The sequence below is a fragment of the Panthera uncia genome (genome assembly GCF_023721935.1).
Source record: "Panthera uncia isolate 11264 chromosome A3 unlocalized genomic scaffold, Puncia_PCG_1.0 HiC_scaffold_12, whole genome shotgun sequence".
NCBI lineage: Eukaryota > Metazoa > Chordata > Mammalia > Carnivora > Felidae > Panthera > Panthera uncia.
In genome coordinates, this window is record NW_026057579.1 from 20138905 (window position 1) to 20160288 (window position 21384).

Below are 21384 nucleotides of genomic sequence, written 5' to 3' on the forward strand. Positions count from 1 at the left end.
AGTGTAAAGTCTGATTATAAAAAATGAGTAACTGGAATTAGCGTCATGTCCTTAAATAGTGGTAGGCAGGTTTATAAATAGGATATTAACTATATGTAAACAAATGTTTCTCAACTATTTGAAGTTTCTTTTAAAACAAATTTTCAAATATTTCGCCTAAATACTCAAGAAGGATTAAGAGTCCTATTTTAGTAAGTATTATCGCGGCAGACCAAGCTAATCAGACTAATTCTAATGAATAACTTTATTAGGAGGAACAAAAGAGCATCCCAGCTCTATGTTTGTTATCTTGGGGCTTGAATAAATTTGGAATGATTCAGATGTCACTATCGTTGTTGACATATTACAACATGCGACAAATATATCGCAGCCCCTATACCCCAGAGGAGAGAAAGGCACATTTGGCATTTAAGTGTCCTCACCTGGACAGTTTGACTGGCACTCCACAGAAATATCTACCCAGATACGTAGCAGCAATACCAGAATACATTTGTTCCTGCTGTTAGTTCCTTCAGTCTCTGTGTCTGTGCTGGGAAACCACTGTGTTTTGTGGTACCACACTGAGTTCGCAGCCAGAGTGGAAATCACAAAGTGTGGATTACCTCAAAAGCCAGGCTGAGGGGAGTAGATTGAATCCTGTGGTAAGGGAGTCACTGACGGTTTGGGAAATAATAGTTTGGGAAAATATGTAGAGCGGATCAGAGAGGGAAGAAGCTAAAGGAGAAATGGAGATAAATATAACTGTCTAGCCCAGTGATTGTGCTGCATCACAACCTGTGAGTGTGAGTGTGTGAGTGACAGGGGTCCAGACTAGCAGTGCGGCTCAAGGAAACATCAGCTTGGAGACTTTTCTTCAACTTCTCTATGCTAAACGAGTCCCTTCATAGTGAAGCAAGTGGTATTAGCAACTTGGGTGAATGTAGCGTTTGTGTTTTAAACTGACTTTTGGGGCGCCTGGGTGGCTCAGTTGGTTAAGAGTCCGACTTCGGCTCAGGTCATGATCTCACAGTTCGTGAGTTCGAGCCCCGCATCGGGCTCTGTGCTGACAGCTCAGAGCCTGGAGCCTGCTTCACATTCTGTGTCTCCCTCTCTCTCTGCCCCTTCCCTGCTCATGCTCTGTCTCAAAAATAAATAAACATTAAAAAAAAAAAAAAAACTGACTTTTGACTTGCTCAAGACAATCGCTTCTTTTAGTCTTAAGCTGAATCTCTTTTTCTAGCTTTGGTCCTGGGTATTTGGGTTGTTTTGCATGGACGTGTTTCTACATTAACCCTGTTAACGGAATTTCTCTTGAGAAGTATTTCGTGTCTAAATGGGTCTTGTTTAAAGAAAACCTGGCCCAGATCCCTCTAATAGTTGTCAAGTATCCAGCTAATCCAACCCAATCACCCACTCAAGATGGCAGAGAGGGACTTAAATGCATTTGGCCGGTATAGCATCTGGAGCCATGTGGGGCTTTGAAAGTCCTGCCATTGTGGGGTAGTCCCCTGCAAGATGGGAGATAATAGGGGATCCACTCATCCCTGGCCTGTGTCAGACTTGCTTGTAGTAAGTTGCTTTCAGACATTGCCCAAACATAGGTGGGAAGATACCGTAGGGTAATTTTTGTAAAAGGCAAAAGGTTTATGCAAACTGAAGGGAAGTCAGAATGCATTTCCCCCAAAGTCCCACGGTGTGCTTTCTCGTTAGCTGCGCCGCCCTCAGTCTCCGTTAGAGTTCCTGGTTCAGAGCCCTGTGAATATTATTGTGACCTGGTTCACTTCTGATGCTTGTATTCAAGGGCTGGGCAGAATGAGCTGAGGCCTGGAACTCTGATCCCAAACGCTGAGCTTCTTTGTATTTCTAGCTACTGTCTTACAGTTATAATTTCCTAAAATAAGCAGGATCCTTGTGCCCCATTTTGTAAAATCCCCTGCCGGCTTCTTAAATGCCTTATAATTTACTTACCAGATAGGCTGAGGCCATTCAGACTGGGAGGAAGAATTTGCAACACAGAGCAGGAATGTTGTCTTTTTACCCATTGATTAGAATTTACAGTTGAAAATTTCATGCCTCTCTAATGTCCAGCTTCCTAAAAAGATGACAGCACAATCCTAATTTGTGTATTATATGCACTCCTAGAAGGTCACCCATAGGAATCATTGACTTCCATGAAAATTTCAAAGATGTTTTCCTACTATTAAGAAAATATATTCACTAACCCATAATAAAAATACGCTTTAGAATCCTAATTTTAATTTCAAAGGACTGTCCTGCCCTCGTTGATGTTCAATCTGCTAGCATTTAATTCTCTCATAAAACAGCTGTAAGCACTTAGTCAAATGGACAATGAAACCACATGGTCTGGGATACTCATAAATTAAAATACACTGCACAGTAAATTTCCATTTCACAGGGAGTTCTTTCTACTGCTTCAGTGAAATATTGTGTACATTATCTATTTATCTGAAAAATGATAATTTAAAGAAGGATGTATATGAAGTGTTCCCATTGTTTATTAATTTATTCAATAATAATCTTAAGTCCTTTTTTGTAAGAAGGCAGGGTAAAAATTAATCATGCATTTATTTAACAAGAAAATATTGGTTCCTAACTGTCACATTTAGGTATTTGGCAGTAAGACCAAGGAGTACCAGGGACCTTCTTTCTTTCTTTTTTTTTTTTTTAAGTTTATTTATTTTTGAGAGAGAGAGACAGAGTACGAGCAGGGGAAAGGCAGAGAGAGAGAGAGAGAGAGGGAGAGAGAGAGAGAGAGACACAGAATCTGAAGCAAGCTCCAGGCTCTGAGCTGTCAGCACAGAGCCCAACGCAGGACTCGAACTCACGAACTGTGAGATCATGACCTGAGCCAAAGTCGGACACTTAACTGACTGAACCACCCAGACACCCCTCAGGGACCTTCTTAATTGTATTTTTGGTTTTTTGGTGGCATGATGCAGACTGACACCCAGGTACCCATGGTGAGAAGGTATCTTTTCCTTACATTTCCCCCCCTGATTAATGTGTATGGATAACCTCTGTCCCAAACTTATTTAAGCTAGAAGTGGTTGTATGTTGGTATTTTACTTTCTAAATCATGTTTCCAGTATTTTTCTGCCTCATTTTTCATTTTCCTAATATTACTTTTGAAACAGAGTCACCAGGTGAATTCTGCAGTTTTGGATTTCAACCTTATTTGCAAATGAGGTTTAAAATATAAATTATCATGTAGATAACTGCAGTACTTACGGTGTTACTTTGGCCACCTAGCCAGACATCCCCCATGTGGAAAAGTCTCGCATGTTTTTAGGTGACATAAGCACTTTTGGATTTGTGATTAAAGTATTATTATTCCCTTTAAATCAACCTTGGCTCCTGTGCCAGTTGCCATCAGTCAGTGTTTACTGACACGACTGACTGACTGAAAACAAAAACCTTATATCTAAGGCCTCGTATCTGACCTGTTAAGTGTGTTGACAGAGCCTTCAAGGCTTTATCTGAGCAACTTCTGTGAGTTTAAATTGTAAAACACCATCCTTAGTAACACGTTGTCAAAGCCCACCCTCTGCCAACCCCAGTGCACAGCAGAGGCCCCTACCTCCTGAAAAGGCTGCCCTGTCCACCATTCCCGTCCTAACCTGACACGTGTCTCCTGCAGATTATCATGATGTCATGTCCTGGGACAAACTATCCATAGCAGAGTTCCCAAATGTGCAAATGGGAAACATTGCTTCCTGAAATTTCCCTATTCTGTTGAGCCAAAGCACTGTTACCTTGCCTGGAGAAAACAGTAAAAATAGGGAGGTGTCTTAGAAACAGTCCTGAGAACTTTTGTCCTTGTCTTCTGACCTCAGCTGCAATTTCAGCCTGTCAGGATTGCCTCATCCCTCCCCCACCATCTCAGTGTCCATTTCAACACTTAGTGCCAGCAATAAACACACATTTTAAATGGTTTAATAACTCTTCCTATGGCTCTTTGCCCTGCCGAGTGAATGGAGAAAAGTATTCTGCCTTACAGGGAAGCCTGGCTAGGAAGGGAAGGCTCTTCCCAGCTGTGGAATTCTAAGCCCTTCTGACCAGAGCCACGTGCCAGATGTAAAAACTGAAAGATGCTAACTTCTTTTTCTTTTGTTTTAATTTTTTTAAAGTAATCCCTGCACCCAAGGTGGGGCTCGAACTCACGACCTCAAGATCAGGAGTTGCATGCTTTACCAACTGAGCCAGGCACCCTAAGATGCTAACTTCTTAAGGCTTACTGAGCTAACGCTCAGGGCCTTCTTTGCCTGGGCTCCTGTGAGTATAGGTTTGGTCAGGCATCTAGCAGCTGGCTCCGATTATGAAGAACATCTTCTTGTGCTCAGTTGGAGTCTCCAGAAGAGAGTTCTTGGTGCCTGTTTAATTTCTAGTCCATGTCTCTTCCTTGCAGGAATAAAATGTTTTTTTTTCCAATTTTTTTTACTTCCTCTCTCCTTTTTGTAACTGGTTGGATTTTCTGAAACCATTCTTACCATTGGCCCCAGATCTGCAGACCCTGTAAAAGCAGAAGCACCCGTCCGTCCCTAAGACTTCCTACACACATGTTCAGTAAAGACTGCCTGCACGGCTGGATCCGATTTAAATAGAACCATTACAGCAGCTTTTAGATTTGCACACCCTGGGCAAAGAGCAGAGGCTCCCTGACCACAGTTACTCATGATGAGGCAGAGAAAGAAGAAGCAAAAAGGCCCATTAAAAGACAGAGTAGCTGAAGAGCAAAGGACCACGGAGAGACAGACTCAGAAGTGTTTCTCTCGTCTTTGCTGTGCTTCTCCCCGCGGCTCCCAGTGGTGCATTGTGATAGCTGAGAGTTGGCAAGTACCCACTCTGCCCGCCGTCACTGTGAGGCTCTAAAAGACAGAGACCACATCTTATCTTCAGGTTTCCAGGGCCTTATGCATAAGAAGTACTAAATGAACCTGTGTTGAATTAGTGGAAAACCGAGGTCGAGAGTTCTTTTTGAAAAGCCTCTCAGGGCCCTGAAGCAGCTTCCAGTTTGTTGGAGGAATGGGGATGGGATGTAAGCGCATCCTTGGGACAAAACCACAAAAAAGCAGCCCCAAAACAAGTGGAGAGGAGGGGACTAAGGAAGAGAGTCTGGTCAGGTGAAATTGCTAGTTTGGGGGAAGTTTTTAGGGCAGTGGCTCTCAAACCAGCAGGCATCAGAATCAGCTGAAAGGCTCTGAAACACGTTGCTGTGCCCCACCCACCCCAAGAGTTTGGATTCAGGTAGTCTTGGCAGGCGCCCAAACTTTGCATCTCTGACGAGTTTCCAGGTGCTGCTGCTTTGCGAACCATTGGCCTAGAGGAAGGTAGCTAACACATAGGAATATTAGGAATGGGGAGATTGATTATTGGGCTTCTGGGTCCTAGTTGAGCTATTTCTTTCAGTCTACCCTAAACAGCTATGTGAGCTCGGGCGAGTCAGGCTCTCTAGGCCTTTTCTGTCCATAAATGAGGAAGTTGGATTAGATGGTTTCCCAGTTCTAGAGGCTAACCCTGAATGAACTGGGTGGGACGGAGGCCTGCCATTCGCTCTGTGCAGCTGATGGTGCCTGATGACCGTCTGGGCCTTTGGTCTCTGAACCCGTGCGCCTGGCCTGGTTTGCCTGATTCTTCCATCATTTCTTCCAGATGTTTTGTGGTGATGGCCATTAACCTCTCTCCTTTTTCCCTCTGCCTTTTTTTCCATCTTCAACACCTCTAGGAGGAAGAGCAAAAGCAGGCAGTAAGTGAACTTGGGAATTCTCCACCTGATTCTTGCTCCTTTTGCATGTTCTTCTCTTCCTCAGAGAACCGTTACATTCTTTCTCGTCTCCTCCCTGCACAAGTTCACCTCTGCAGAATTGGTTATGTGTAAAACCCTCAGCCGTTCGCTCCATAGTCGTGTAAAACGGCCTGAAAGTCCACGTCATGTTTACCTCATTAGCAGAGCATGTTCTTACTTGAAACCAGAGCTCGTTGAATTTTTGTTAAAGTACACATCTGTTGTGTTTATTTAACTATGCATGATTAGCCAGGCTACGATTGCATTTCCCTGCTTTTGCATTCGCTGCTGCTTCATGTCTAGAGTGACTTTAATTGCTTGAAACAACTTTCAGGGTTGTGGGAGTGACCTCAGGTCTAAATACTACATCATGAATGATTGTGCATGGAAATGTATAGTTTTTCTGATGACTTCAAATGTCCTTTAGTCTCGAACAGGCTTCTGGATGCTCCAGCCCCAGGAGCCTTCTTAACAAAGTTACCAATGAAAGCTAAGTGACTGGTTATGCCCTCAGTGATTTCCTGTTCAGAGTCTGCTCCAGGGGGAGCTCTGGTTTTTGAGCTGCATGGCTGTTGCATGGTGTTTAGGGAAGGTTTATGTTTGTTTTTATTTTTCCGGACAGCCCTTAACCCACACAAGAAAATCAATTGAGGGCCTATCCACAATAGTAACACCATATGTTTATATAACATAGTAAGGTTTTCAAAGCATACATTTTTTTATACAAGCTAAAGCTGATTTTTAACTTACCTCAGGGCTTTAATTTTAAAAGAGAGAAATATGAATGTTTAATTCAAAAAATTTACTTGTTTCTTTTTCAAAAAACAAAGTGATCCATGTTTTAGATTAAGAATAGGAATATACAGGGGCGCCTGTGTGGCTCAGTCAGTTAAGCGTCTGACTTCGGCTAAGGTCATGATCTCACAGTTAGTGAGTTCGAGCCCTGCATCGGGCTCACTGCTGTCACTGCAGAGCCTGCTTTGGATTCTCTGTCTCCCTCCCCCCCCACCCCTACTCCCCTTACTCCCTCTCTCTCTCTCAAAAATAAATATTTAGAAAAAAAAGAATAGGAATACCCAACAGTATATTTATTATTTTCAGTTAGGAGGGCAATGAAATAATAGAGTGCAGAGGAAAAGATCAAATGGGGGAAGAGGCAAGAAAGGAGCAAGGGAGAGACAGACTGTCAGAAGGAAAGCAGATAGATTATGGGATTAAGATAGGTGATCAACCCAGAAATCTCAGTGGCTTTACTGTAACAAAAGTTTGTTTAGTGTTGTTTTTGCTTTGTTTGTTTGTTTGTTTGTTTTTTTCCTCATTGACATGTAGTTTATTGCTTTGATCTTATGGCACTTCCTCAGTAGGTACATTCATATGGGCAAAGCAGGAGAAGACAGCATGGAAAGTCAAGCCCCAGGAAGTGACACTCATACTTCTCTTTCCCTCCCTTTCATTGGCCAAAGCAAGTCATATGACCACACTTAACTTCAAGGGGGGCATAGACGTATAATCCTCCAGTTTGCTTAGAAGCCACAGAGACGCGGATGCTGGTAACGCCGACCACAAATAGGAGGATGGGTGCGCTTGTGTTGAGGGAAGGAAAGAGAACATCTCTCCTTCCTTCTCCTTTCTCCCGCTGTTTGCCTGACAGTCTCCTCTCCTTCGTGGTGCTCCAGGGCATCACCTCACCTGTAGCTGCCGACAGCCACTGTTCCCCTCCTTCTCTTCTCTCCTCTATACCCCAAAGATGCACATTGCAGCTAAAACCACTTGCTGGGACCTTACTCCAACAATCTGCCCAGACTAGCATCTCCTCCCTCTGGGAATGTGCCGGCTCAGAGTGAAGAACCCTACACCTTACCTGAGAACTCTCTTTCCGAAGAGGGCGGGCTTTATGAGTATCTATTTTAATGGTAGCAGTAGAGCTTCCAATAGACGTTTCATTCTTAAAAAACATTATGGATTGCCATGTAATCCAAGAATGAGAAATTGCCACTGCTGGTATGTTATTTCTCAGGTCGCTTTAAAGCTGACCTTGAGCAGACAGGGACTTAAATAACCTGTTCGCTTCAGTGACCTTTGAGTCTGTGTGAGATCATCATGCCCTTGAAGTTGGCAAAGTAAGAGGCTAGACCCAGACTGCTGAAGCTTGCCCCTAATGAACCACTTGTGTGTATGTCTTAGAAGTTCTCCTTGGCCATGGTCCTGAGTTCATGACCTTGTCTTCATACTCTCTTAGGACCGTCCATGGCACAAATTGGTACAAATTGTCTTTTCCCCATCTTTCTCCACTATGATATAGGTAAGACATTCTGCTCTGTGGATATAGGTTTAAATATCCTCTGTTTACATCACAGGTTTAAACTGGACCCACCCAAGGCTCAGTGCTGAGGCTCAAATTTGAAAGCTCAATAGCTTTATATAATTCAACATTTTAAACAAGTAGACACATAAAGCTTCAGAACTAGTGCTTCTGTTTCAGTCTGTCTCCTTACTGAGTGAGATACAAAAAGGTATTTAGCACAGAGCTAAGTTGTAACTTTTTCTTCCTTCCTGGGTTCTAGCTGGTATAGTTTAATTTCTTCCCCATCATAATGTGTTACCTATATGGGTGATTAAATAGTTGTGAGAGACTCCTACAATGAAGAATTTACTAGACACGCTTCCCAAAATTGGCTCTATAAATCCATTATAGAGAACTTTTCATGTAGTCGTCTTTTTGCTTCTTTCCTCTTTAGGGATTATTTTAGCTTTGGGGGGATTTGAGAGGAACAGGTAATGACTGTGACTTAACAGCTTTGGTGCTGTGGGTCCACCTTCAGCCTTCAGCCACTTCTCCAGGGCTTTGAGTGGCATCAGTACCTCAGCTGATAATTCTTCTGTCTTTCCTCTCTCCCTCCCTCCCTCCTTCCCTTCTCTTTTCTCAGATCCAAGAGTTATAATTAAGGGAAGAACTGCCTGGCTATTTCAGATAAGACTTCACTGAGTGACTCTTCAACCCACAATATACCCTACAGTTTAACAGGCTCAGGAATTAGATTGTATCAACTGAGTCAGGGTTAATCAGGCCCGTGATAATCATCAGACTGTAATTAAAGGACTTTGTCTGCCTTTTTCACTACTGCCATCCCCAGTCGCTAGCTAGTGCCTGCCACAGAACAGATACTCAATAAATAGTTGCTGAATGAAAACTAGTATTAACCAAATTTACAAGATTTTGAACTAAAAGTGGTGTGAATTTATAAGTTTATTGATTATAAGGCACAGAACCGCTTCGAGTACTTAGAGCAGTGACTTTGCTCAAGGTACTCCTGTTCCCTACCCATTCAGAAGACTAAATCATGGTTCAGAAACGCCCTTTATAAAAAGGAATCAGAAAAAGGAATTTAGGGTCGCCATTAATTATGATTAATGCTATTACCATTTCTGTCTAAAGAACAGATGTTGAGTATGTAGAATAAAATCATCCTCTCTTTTTTTTAAATACATATAATCTATAAAATGTGGGATATATGTAGTTATTTGTATCACTTGAAAGTATTTTGATAATTGCTTAGTAAAAACCTGGCCCCTGCAGCCTGGTTAGGGGATTCACCAGCATGTTACAGAGGAACTCACTAAGGTAACAACAGACTGACGAGTAATGCTGGTGATGGTATTTACTGCCATCGGTGCACTTGAGCTGTGGGCTGCTCCGGTCCTAGTCTGGAGGGGTTTCGGATGTCTAAATTCATGCGAGTTACATCTCAGTGTTCCATTTTTCCCAGTGACTCAACGCACCATAAAATTGTACTGCTGGATTGCTAACACCAAATAAAATGAGCTATCCAAGGCAAGAGGTACGGTTTACTCATGAAAGATGTTGCCTGGAACATTTCTCTGAATTCTCCTATTAGACATCACTACTTTTTATATACAGATCAACATCAGGCTTAAAGACTCTAACTTTAGATAGTAAGATATAAGAATAGAGGGCTCCCATGGGGTTGCCTTGATCCAGATTAGTAGTATGGTAATGGTCCAGAGGGTTAGATAGATGGGACTCTGAAAATTGTGTAATTAGAGGAGTCTTGGGGATTCCACTAAGAGAGCATTGACACGCTTGGAACCTTTCCTTTTACTTCAGTAAGTTGGAATATCAAGTGGGATCTTGCCACATGCCCTTTCTGATTTCCAGAATCAGATGAATAACCCACTACAACTACACCAAAGAAAGCATGGTGTGAGCTGGTTCTTAAAAGCCTGCGTCTCTGATCTGGCTCCCCCAAATATACCTCAGAGGAAGGGTGCTCAATATTTAGTTAGCCACGGTTGACCCATGAGGGTTCTAACAAACTTCATGAATATCAACTTTGTAAATTTAAGAAAAAGTACTTTTTAAAAACCCTATACAACAACAAATAAAAGCCTCCTTTGTCCATTAGATTATTGGTGAACCCCTCGATGTGCTCATGGACCACTTCTCCTCTTGCTTCACTTAACCTTTAGATACAGTCTCATTGGGAAGTGATTCAAATTCACATGCCTCTAAATCTTCTGGACTCTCTGACCCCACCATACTCTAAAATAGAAGGCTGAATCTACTTCTACCCCGAGGCAAAGAATTGCCGTTCACTTATTTATTCAGCAGTGTCTTACTACATATGTTCAAGACAGTGAACTTGGCGTTTTGGAGGATAACAAGAGGAATCCTACAAAAATACCACCCTCAAATAGTATGAACATTATTTCATCATTGGCATCATGCCTTAAATACAGAAACACATGCCAGGTCAGTGGTATCCTGAGCTATAGGCACCACTGCTATCCCTCTAAGTTTGTGAACTCCACAGATGTCTTTTGGTAAACAAAGATCAGTGTGATGTACTGTGTGACTCTGCCATAGACCTTCAGCCTGGGTTCCAGTCCTAGTCTGTCTAGATGACCCCATGTGCTAATTGCACATAGATTGCCTTGTGGGTCTGTGAAGTGTGCTCATTCACCAGTCCCGGCTCCTGTACTCACTATAGGAACCTGGTAGTTTGTTGCTTTGTTTTTCATTCAGTTTTTTCCCCAAAGGAGAAAATATTGTTACAGTATTAAAAATAAGATTTGTATTTCACTCCCCCAGAACTCCTTGAATACCTACAAGGGGTTTACAGTGTGAGGATATAGGGGGAAATCGCTTTGAGTCTCCGCAGTATTTTTCATCACCCTCGTCAAGGACAAACTGAGAGGTTTCCTTCCCTGCTTTTCTATTTCCCTCCTGAACTACATTTCTGTCTTTCCCTCTCTTGGACAGAATGCATACAACATATGAAAACTATCTTCCAAAGTCTCCAGGGAAATTCTCTACACACCAAGCTGGAGAAATTGTCCTTCCGCTGGAACAACATTGAATTCCTGGGACACACTGTCTCACCCAGAATACTACAGTCTGAGTCTCAGCAAAGCATCAGCAGAAAAGAATGAGTGAAAGGTGACTTTTTTAGGTTCTGAGCCTGAGGATCTAGGAAAATGATGGGAACACTGACCGAAGAAGTAAGAAGAGGAGATGATCTGGGTTAGGGAGGGGACTTTGGCCTGTTTTTGAACATACTGAGTTCTGAAGATTAGGCAGGCACTCGGGCTTTTTGCCTGATCTACCATATATTTGGGGATATGCAGCTGGAACTTCAGTGGGAAAACATGGCTAGCATTGTAGATTTGGAAGTCTTCAACATAAAATTAGGGTTGAAACCATAAACATGAGGCTTAGGGAAAAACCATAGTAGAGAAAAAGAAGAAAGAGGAGGTGGGAGGGGTAGGATTGTGGGTTCTTGGTGAAAGCTCAGAAGCTTTCAAGAAGGAGAAAATTAATAAGACAATAGGATAAGGAAGCCCTTGGATTTGCCAATCAGGAAGTTACCAGCAACCCTGGAAAGAAAATTTTCAGTAGAGTAGTAGTGTAGATAGCTCTGAAAAATAGGCTTTGTTTTGTCCAGCTGCCACCCTGCTTTGGTTTCAGCCCAAAGGAGAGGGAATTAAATCTTCAATCCTCCTCATTGAATTACATATGAATGGATTGCTCTTGTGATTCAAAGGTCCTTCTCATCAAAACCACTTTTCTGTCTAAACAGGTCCATAGACTTTACAAACATGTTTCCTCATCTGCAAACTTCAGCTTCACAGTCCTTTGATGCTTTTGTCACCTGTACCAGCCAGTATGTTGGGGAAAGGCGAAAGCCAGAAAGGGTCTATAGAAAACCAACTGGGTTCATTAGACTGGTGTCTCCTTTTGTGACTTTCAAATGCACTGGGCTTTTCTTTCAACACCCAGCTCCTTCCTCAGTGTTTCTTCACACCAGCCTTCTACCTCCTCCTTTCCAGACAAAAGAAAGCATCCTAAGAAAATATCCTCTGCTTCCCTGAAGCCCCCTCCTTTGGTTTATCTCTCGGGCTTCCACAGGAGGAGAGGAATCCCTAGTGCTCTTCTTGGTAGACCTCACCCCAGCATCCTCTCTTGGCGTGGGATTGGATCTATGATCCTTCACTTGGAGAGCGTCTGTAGGCATTTCATCAAATCCTGATCCTGCACCAATCTCTTGGGTCTTATAGCTGACCTCGGGCTGGTTCTGATGTTCCGTATTAACAATAACGCAACAGTAGGGAGCCTTCTCTCCTAGAGTCCTTAACTGAAATGAACATCTGCTTAGTTTCAGCTACAAGAAGCATGTTATAAAAGGTACACTAGACTTTTTTGCACTCTTCTCCATTTGCTGCCAATCATAGTCTGGCAAGTAGAATTACTGTCATTTGGCATACCGTATGGATGCCCCGATGCTTTAAAAGAAAGAGAAGGGGGAGGGGAGAGAGGGAAGAAGGGAGGAGGTAGAGAAAAGGAGGAAGAGAGAGAGAAAGAGAAGAAAAGAAGAAAGAAAAAGTAGAAGCTTGTTTTATAAAATTAGAGGCAAAGAGAGAGACGGTTAACTGTAGCTAATGCGGTACCTTTAATAAGAAACCACACCAACTCACCACAGCTCTACAAGCTGGCTAACCGTAAATCCTTCAATACTTTTATTATTTTGTGTTCTTATTAACTTAAATATATATGTAACATTCACTATTTATTCATTGCTTTCACATCTCTAATTTCAACTGCCGTATTTAACCAGCTCAGACCTGAGGAAACCAAGAGACAACCTAGGAGACTCTGAGGCCTGTAGCCGCCCCCCCCAGGACATCTTCCAAATGTGCAGAAGATACAAGAGTTTATTCTTGGGCCCCTTGATGATCCTAACCTAACCCGAGGCTACTGGTGACCTGCCCTTCCTTCCACAGCAGCCTGCCGCCTGGGAAAAGATTCTGACTCACCTTCAGCCAGGTTTCTCATCCTCAGCACTGTGGAACTCTGGGCCACATAACTCTGGGGAGTCTGGGGGTGCTGATTTGTGCATTGTGGGGTGTTTAGCAGGACCCTTGACCTCTACCTGGTAAATTCTAGTGATAGCCCCCTCCCCAAGCCCTAGCAGGTGAAATTACCCCCAGCTGAGAAGCACTACCCTGAGCTCAGAGAACCTTGCTCTGCGATACAGCCTGAGCCGCCGAGGCATTCTCAGAATCCCTGATTCTGAGGTTTACATGTGGACTGGATGGTGAACGATTCCCAGGCACCTTCCCCGCAAATCAGTCCTCTGGCCATATTTCCTGTCAGCTCCCTGTCTGCACACTGTCTCAGGTTTCTGCTCATCCACGCACTTGTCAAGGTGCAGGCAAGTTTTTCTCCAAAAGCCTGCTTGTGTCTCTCTCCTTCCACTTCCTACCACCTTTCTTCATTCCAGCCTCCATCATCTGTCACCTGGTCTGTTGGAAGAGCCTCCGCATAAGGGCTCCTTGTGCCCTATCTCTTCCTCCTCAGTCCCTCCTTCACGTTGCTCCAGAGCCAGAGTCCTAAATGCATGGCACTGGCCACGCCATTCTCTCCTCTGGAACCTTCCCCTAGCTCCCTGTGCCGCTGCCCCCAGCAGGGGTCAGTAGGCATTTTATTAAAGGGTTAGACAGTATGGGGCGCCTGGCTGACTCAGTGGGTAGAACATGTGGCTCTTGATCTTGGGGTCTTAAATTCAGGCCCCACACTGGGCATCGAGCCTACTTAAAATTAAAAACAAAAAAAAATTTTTAAAAAGGGTTAGACTGTAAATATTTTATGCTTTGTAAACCAAATCAGAGATATTATGTAGGTACTTATATAACCATTTAAAATGCAACCATTTCAAAATGTGAAAACCATTCTTAGCTCATGGACTGTAAAAAACAGGTGGTGAGCTGGATATGGCCATAGGCTGCCGTTTGCCATCTCCGGCCTAGTAAATAAACTAGGTGACTATTTATTTAAGGCTCGGATGATGGTAGGCCACACTGCTCTTTCCTACCACGTGTCTATGTGCTCCCTATATGCTAGCCCCCCCACACTGCTCCTTACCCCCCGCAGGCAGCCTCCCCTCCCAGGCCAGCGGCCTGTGTTCATGCCCTTTCCTCACCTGGATTGCCCTTCCCGAGCCTTTTCTGCCTATTGAAATTATAGCCCTCAAGATACTCTCAGATGCCACCTCTTCTGTGAAACCTTACCCTGTTCCAGAAGCTCAGAGTTACATTCTCTCGATTCTGTGCTTTTCCTTTGTGCCTCCACTAAGGCATGGATTTCACTCTCCTTTGTATGCTAATTGCATACATGCCTAACAACCCCAGGGGACCCTGAGCCTGCTAACAGTGGACACTTTGCCCCTTTGTGACCCCCAGCACCTTTCAAAGTAGAATAATGGCAGGTGGTCCTCTTTTGAGCTGGTGTGTGAAGCATTTTATGTTCATCCACACCAGCCTGTAAAGATATTATCTCCATTTTGCATATGAAGAAACTGAGATGCAGAGAGGTTAAGTAAGTTACCCAGGTGCATGCTGCTAATAAATGGTAAAGCTGACATCCAAACTAGGTCTCCCTAACTGCAAAGCCTGGACTCTAACTGCTGCATTGTGTACAGCAGGGACTCAGCAAAGAATGGTGCCATACCTCACCATATGAGTTTTGCATACCTATAAGTAGCCTTTAAATTTGACTCATTGGAGTTTAAAATATCCCTGATAGGTTCTGGCTTCTTGCCTGATCACCGATTGAGCTGTCTGAATAAGGACCATGCTCTCCTGGCAGTTTATTCTCTTTTTGTTTCTAATATGCAAGCTGAGTGTTTTGTGTTCATTTTACAGGGATTTTCCCTTCAGTGAGGTCCCTGATCATTTCACCGAGAACTGGCTTTGAAATCCTACAATGAGAACTAAAGGAATACCATTCTCAAATAGAGTCGGACAGACTAGGAGAAACAAACAGAAAGAGGGTAATCTAGTCTTAGAATTTATGAGCTTCCCTATCTGAAAGTTTAAATTTCAACTTCTTTTGATCTTTGGGTTTATGGTGAGTTGTAGTAGGTTGTTCTTTGTCCCTGGAGTTTAGTATGCTTTCCTCCTCCTACTAAGAAAATAGCTAGACAGCTTGCTTCCCACCCCTCGAAGCCTTGAGGTAAGCTTTGTCTTCTGCAGTGTAATTGGACTTGAACAGGGACGGAATCTACCCACTGCCAGTACCGAGACCATAAACATCCAGCAGTCCCATGGGAGCTGTTTCCTGTCTTATAGCAACTTACCCCATGAGCCACCACAGTGAACAGTGAGTGACAGGCTGTGTGTAAGCCCTGAGTTTCCTGAAGTGATGTGGGAACAAACGGGTGCCAGCCCTCTGCAGAGGGACTGCTGGCACACTTTTTGGTGGCCCCATCCTATTCTTCCAACAGACCTACACAGTACGTAAATGTACGTTCATGGTATCTGTGGTGGAAAGAAAAGAGACATCGTAAAACTCGTCAGCTCTTCTCTCTGGTGTTTAGACGCAAAGTTTACCTTGAAAAGCTACACAGCACTTAAGTCACACAGCACCTTTGCTCAGATAGGAAGGTCTCCTGGCGTGCTCTTTCGCTGTTTCTAATTCACCCCGGAGGGAATCACAGCCTGTTTCTTTGCTCGCTGCCATGTGCTTGTCTCTCTCGTCTCCTCCACCTCGTTCTCTGCTGTCTGCTTGCTCCCATCCCTGGTACTAACTGCTAGCGGTCTCAACTGTTGTCGTGTTAGGCACGCAGGACGGGCAGCGCGGCCTCCTGTCTCTCTCCTTTCAGCTGCACATTTGATGTGATGGCTGCATTTTCCGAGCAGAGCCACCCAACATCAGATCGATATAGTATGTGGGGTTTGTTTTACCTTTTCTTGAAGGGAGAAAAATCTGCCCCAAGTCCATTCTTTAGGGGTGCCTGTGTGGCTCGGTCGGTTGAGCATCCAACTCTTGATTTCGACTCAGGTCATGATGTCCGGGTCATGAGATTGAGCCCGGAATCAGGTTCCAAGCTGAGCACAGGGCCTGCTTGGGATCCTCTCTCTCTCTCTCTCTCTCTCTCTCTCTCTCTCTCAAAGTAAATAAATCGACATTAAAAAAAAAAAAGTCCATTCTTTATACATCCCATTCCTCTATAGAGTCAGGGTTGCCTTATCTAAATTTCAGACTTGCAGCTCCTTTCTCCCAGGGTTGATTTTTATGGATTTTGTTGTTGTTGCTGTTTTTCTGAGAGGGCCTCTGAAAATCAGCAGCAAAGAGGCCAGTTTGTTTAATTTAAATACACTGCAGCAAAATGAAGGTAATTGTCCACAAAGGCCATCTGCTCCCTGGCAGGTATCCACGAGTCAGAGAGACAGATGGAGGCTAAAACGCCTCCTTCTGGTACCATGATAACAACTTAGCTCAGAGTTTCAGGTGGGTCTGTGTTTGTGCAGAGGATACAGTTATCAGGGCTCCATAGAGGGCAGTAACTCAAAATCAGGCTTTTTGCCACAAGCCGCTCCAGGCTCGATTACCTAACTGTAGTGTGTACCAAGGAGATACGAAAAAATTCGTACCTGTCCCATGAAGAAAAAGAAGGGAAGGAAACAGTATTTCTGGAGCCCCTCCTGTGTGCCAAGCACCATGCCGAGGATGCCTGAACACAGCTGAGTGTGGTGCAAATCACCCTTCTGCTAAGGACAGTGCCTTTCTCCCTTTGGGGCCGGCTCTCTCTGCCACAGCCTGTGAGCTCCTGTCTCTGCTCACAGTGTCCTCAGGTCACCTTCTCTGGCATACTGTGTACCTGCTTTGGCTCCAATATTAGATTTGTGTCATAGACAAGAGACTAAGTCATAATCACTGTACTCTCCTTTCGGGTCTCGACTGAAACATGGGTTCCTCCAGGCCTCAGCAACACCGTGCTATGCTTTGGTTTTCTCCTAGCCATATGAGGCCATTAGAAGACCCGGGTACCAGTTGTAGCCTTCCTACTGATTTATTTGGAACCTTGTGGCCTCTCTAGGCCTCAGTCTCTTCAAATATAAAATGACCGTTGGACTAAAAGAGAGGCTATTTTCTTGGGGTCATGAACATTCTGAAATTGTAAGCATAATCTGTGAGTCCTTTTCTTAGAATGTGATACCCAGTTTTCTCAGGTTTTTAAACTCTTTTGCTAATTTAGAATAAGTGAAGAGCCAACAGACCAGAGAGCTTCTCAGAATGTATTTCTCGAGCTCTGTATTTCTAGCAGAATTGTTTCTAACTACAAGGGACCTCTGTATTCAGAGAACCTGAGTGACAGGGCATGTATTGTGTTCAGTCATTGGTGACTGGCCCGTGCTGCATTCAAGCCTTTGTTATAGGTCGTATTACAGCAAGATCCCACTGTCCTTGCATCAGGAAACCTTCGAACACCAAGTAGCATATTGCAGACCTTCCCTAGCTTCCCCAGGCTAACTGCCCCTGTCCTGGCAGCTCAAACCCAGAGGCGCAAGATGGTTTTACACCCGCATCGGAGAGTTTATCCCCATCCCCTGGCGCCGCCTGACTAGTTCCTCCACCTTTCCTGATTTCTGTGTGATTCGCAGGTTCCCCATAACTTCAAGGTTCCAACTGCGATACTGCCCCCAGCCTGCTCCTGTGACCATTTATTCTAGATTGGTTTGCAGTGACTGGAGTGCTTGGCAGTCTTTGTGGGGAGGTCCTGCCTGCCTGAATGTAAAGCCCATCTGCGCTTCTGAGACATGGTGAAATTTCACAACGCAGTGCCCCAGGCAGATTGTAGTGTATCTGTCTGGCCCAGACCTGTCGAGAGGGCAGAGAGTGAACAATCCCTACCCGGGATAGTAGGTAACTGACAGCACGCCCAGAGTGCTGCGCTGCACTGCAAACAGGGTCTCGAACTCTGTGTGCTCTGCGCACTCCAACTTGTGGGCGTGTAACTAGAAGGGGCTTATTGAAATTCTGTGCGTCTTGAGCTAGAATCATCCTTGTTGCAGTCACCTGCTCCCTGCACCTCCATAGAGGCTCTGTGTGCATGAATCTAAATGGACAGCATCTCTGGTACTCACCGTACTGCTGAGAAGGGTATGTTCGGGGGCGCCTGGGTGGCTCAGTCGGTTAAGCGTCCGACTTCAGCTCAGGTCATGATCTCACAGTTCGTGAGTTCGAGCCCCACGTCGGGCTCTGTGCTGACAGCTCGGAGCCTGGAGCCTGCTTCGGATTCTGTGTCTCCCTCTCTCTGACCCTCCCCTGCTCATGCTCTGTCTCTCTCTGTCTCAAAAATACATAAAACATTAAAAAAAAATTAAAAAAAAAAAAGAAAGGTGTGTTCGGTATAGAACATGCCGTTATCTGACCCTGAGATGGCTGCCGGGAACCCTCAGAAGATCCTTCACCGACGGCCTCTTTGTGACTGGAGCAAAGCCGTGATTACTTGACATCACTGAGATGACGTGACTTGGCCAAAGGCATAGAATCATAGAATTTTAAATCAGAAAAATACTTCAGAGATCATCTGCTTGATGCCACTCAGTTTACAAATGAGAAGACTGAGCCCCAGAAAAATTAAAAAGCAGGTGCTGTACGGTCAAAAGAAAACCCCAGGTCTCCCGACTTGCAGGCCATGCCCTTCCCACCGAATCACACCTCCTCTTTGTGTGTCTACCCCAGAGTGGTGGAGAGAGCTAGGATTCCATCTCAGAACGTGCAACTTCCCCCTCCTCTTCTGAGTCTTTGAATTGGCAGCAAAGAATCGTCTCTAAGGCCTGTGATTATTGACAAAGCAAAGAGGTTGGGACTTCGGCATCAGGACAGGCTCATTTACTCAGGGACTTAGACACATTCTCTGATCGGGTAGAATGTTTTTTGATTATATATCCTTGCGCCTATTCTCATTCACAGTCCTCTTTCCCTGAGTCTCTGGGCTTGATCTCTCATGTTCCACAACCTTCCCTCCCATTCCTTCTCCATCAAATGTCCTTCAGATGGGACTGACCCAATAATGTATCAAGAAGAAAATCAACCTGAGAATATGAGTTACCTGTTGCTGTATCACAACTTACCCCAAAACCTAGTGGCTTTGTGGAATAAATATTTATTACTTCACAGCTTCTATGGGCCCGGAGTCCAGATGCTGGTCCTCACAAGCTGAGGGTCAGGGTCTCTCACAAGGGCTACAGGCATCTCAAGGCTCAACTACTCACATGTTGTTGGCAGGATTCTTCGTGGGCTGCTGGACTGAGGGCCTCAGTTCAAGCCAGCTGGCGGCTGGAAGCCGCCTCAGTTCCTTGTCACGTGAGCCTCTCCACAGGGTGGCTCACAAGATCGCAGCTGGCTTCATTAGACTGAACAAACAAGAGAGAGAAAGAGTGTATGGGCAAGACCTAAGTCACAGTCTTTTATAACCTGATCTCAGAAGTGACATCCCATTCTCCTGACTCAGTAGCAGCAGTCACTATGCCCAGACCACATTCAAGGAGAGGGGATTACACAGGAGTGTGACAGCAGGGAGCAAGGTCATTGGGAGCCTTCACAGAGGTCTGCCTACCAACCACATTTACTCATCTAGTTAAGTATGTCACACAAAGCTTTATTGATGACTGATAGATTTAGTGCTCCCTGGAGATTACTGCCTGCTCTGGCTCCATTCCCACTTTCCATTACTGAAGAAAAAGGGTCAGAAACTTGATATACCTCATTGTCATTTAACAAACATTTATTAAGCATTTACATGTGCTTAGCACAATGGTAAGGAAGATAAAATTTGAGAGGTGAGGTTAATGCTGTCAGAGTTCTGGGGAGCATGTCAGGAATCTGACCCTAGAGGAGGTGACCATGAAGCAAATGCCCCGAGGGGCAGCAGGAGCTAGTCTGACCACACTGGGGGTGGAGAGCTTCTGACCAGAGGACGACAGGCAGAGAGGCCTGCAGGCAGGGGAGAGCAAGCCTTTCTGTAGATGTAGCACCTGTCGCCCGTCCTGCTTCTTTATGTCTAAACCACCCAGTGGCAGCCATGGGCATGCCTGCACCCATGTGTACCTCCTCCAAGACCAACCCCAGTCTCTAGGCCTTCCTGAAGCCGTGGCCTCGGGCCTCGGGCCTGACTTGAAGTATGTGTGTATCGATTGGCTGTGGTTTGTGCCTCTCCCGGGGCCGTTGGGATTTACTGACCTACCAGGATGCCAAACCGGTGTTGCTCTGCTGGAGCCTGAATTCACACAGGGCTCTTGATGGTTCCATCCCAGCATTGTTGTAATCCAACGTGACCCTAAAGCCAAGGGCTGGTGCTTGAGATTCACTGGGGAGAATCGTGCCTTCCCAGCAGTCTTCATTTTTCTCTTTCTACTGCTCTGAACAAAGACAACTTCTGAAGCCTGTTTTTTATCTTCCTCGGAAGGCATGTCCTGGGCACTGATCCCAGGAAGAGGGCTTGATTATTTCCAAGCTGATGGTGGGCAATAGGTTTCATTTTCTGATCCTAGAGTTTTAGCCACATGTGGCTTTAGCTAGAGTTTTAGCCACATGTGGCCGGCCACCTCGTGCATCCCTTTTGCCTCATCCCCCATCATCATTTTCCTATTAAAATGCTTTCAGAGGTTCGGTTTCATGTTCTTAAAAAGCAACCTAGTTGCTCATCTTGGGTTTTGCGACTCTGACATTCAGTCCTCAGGCAGCGGTGCCTGGCCCAGATCGCACTGAGGGAGATTTAGGGAATACTTGTGTGCTTAATGCTGGGTCAGCCCTCTGCGGGGACGACAGACAACTGTCACACAGTGAAGTGCATTTGAATTTCACAAGCCACATAGATACGCAAAAAAGAAATCTTTAGCTGGACTTCATCCCTCTTGAGTGCTTGCTGTCTGAGCTGCACACAGTCTGGGCATCTCCAGGCAAACTCTGAAGCCAGTCATCCCAGATTCTGGCACCGAGATGGGTGCTGTGCCCTGGGGACTATGCTGAGTGCTGTGGCATCAGGGGAGGGGTGTCCGTGGCTCCAACTCCATGTGTGGTGAGGCAGCCCGGTCCTTTGCTTATGGCCAAGCCTGGTTCTTCTAGGCAACACTCCTCACTCCCCGGCCAAGGCAGCCGAATTCATAGGCTCTCCCGGCAGCCAGGGTGCACACGTGATCTGTTAGGCTCTAACTCTTCTGTGACTGAGAGACCACTTGAGGCTCGTTGCCTCTGCAGCTGGGAAACCATGGGCTACAGGGGTGCATGGGGTCCTTCC

At 45.0% G+C, this 21384-nt stretch overlaps 1 protein-coding gene across 11 annotated transcripts in view; it reads left to right on the forward strand.

Moving 5' to 3' along the window:
- DTNB (dystrobrevin beta) overlaps nucleotides 1-21384 on the forward strand; it is a 239661-nt gene that overhangs the window by 201851 nt on the left and 16426 nt on the right. Inside the window, exon 17 of one of the 11 annotated variants that reach the window (XM_049651938.1) lies at nucleotides 11064-13208. The exons of the other annotated variants lie outside the window; for them this stretch is intronic. Coding sequence (XP_049507895.1) covers nucleotides 11064-11081 — 18 coding nt within the window. The 3' untranslated portion in view covers nucleotides 11082-13208. Of the gene's footprint in view, nucleotides 1-11063; nucleotides 13209-21384 lie in introns of those variants that run through there. 11 annotated transcript variants of the gene reach the window in all.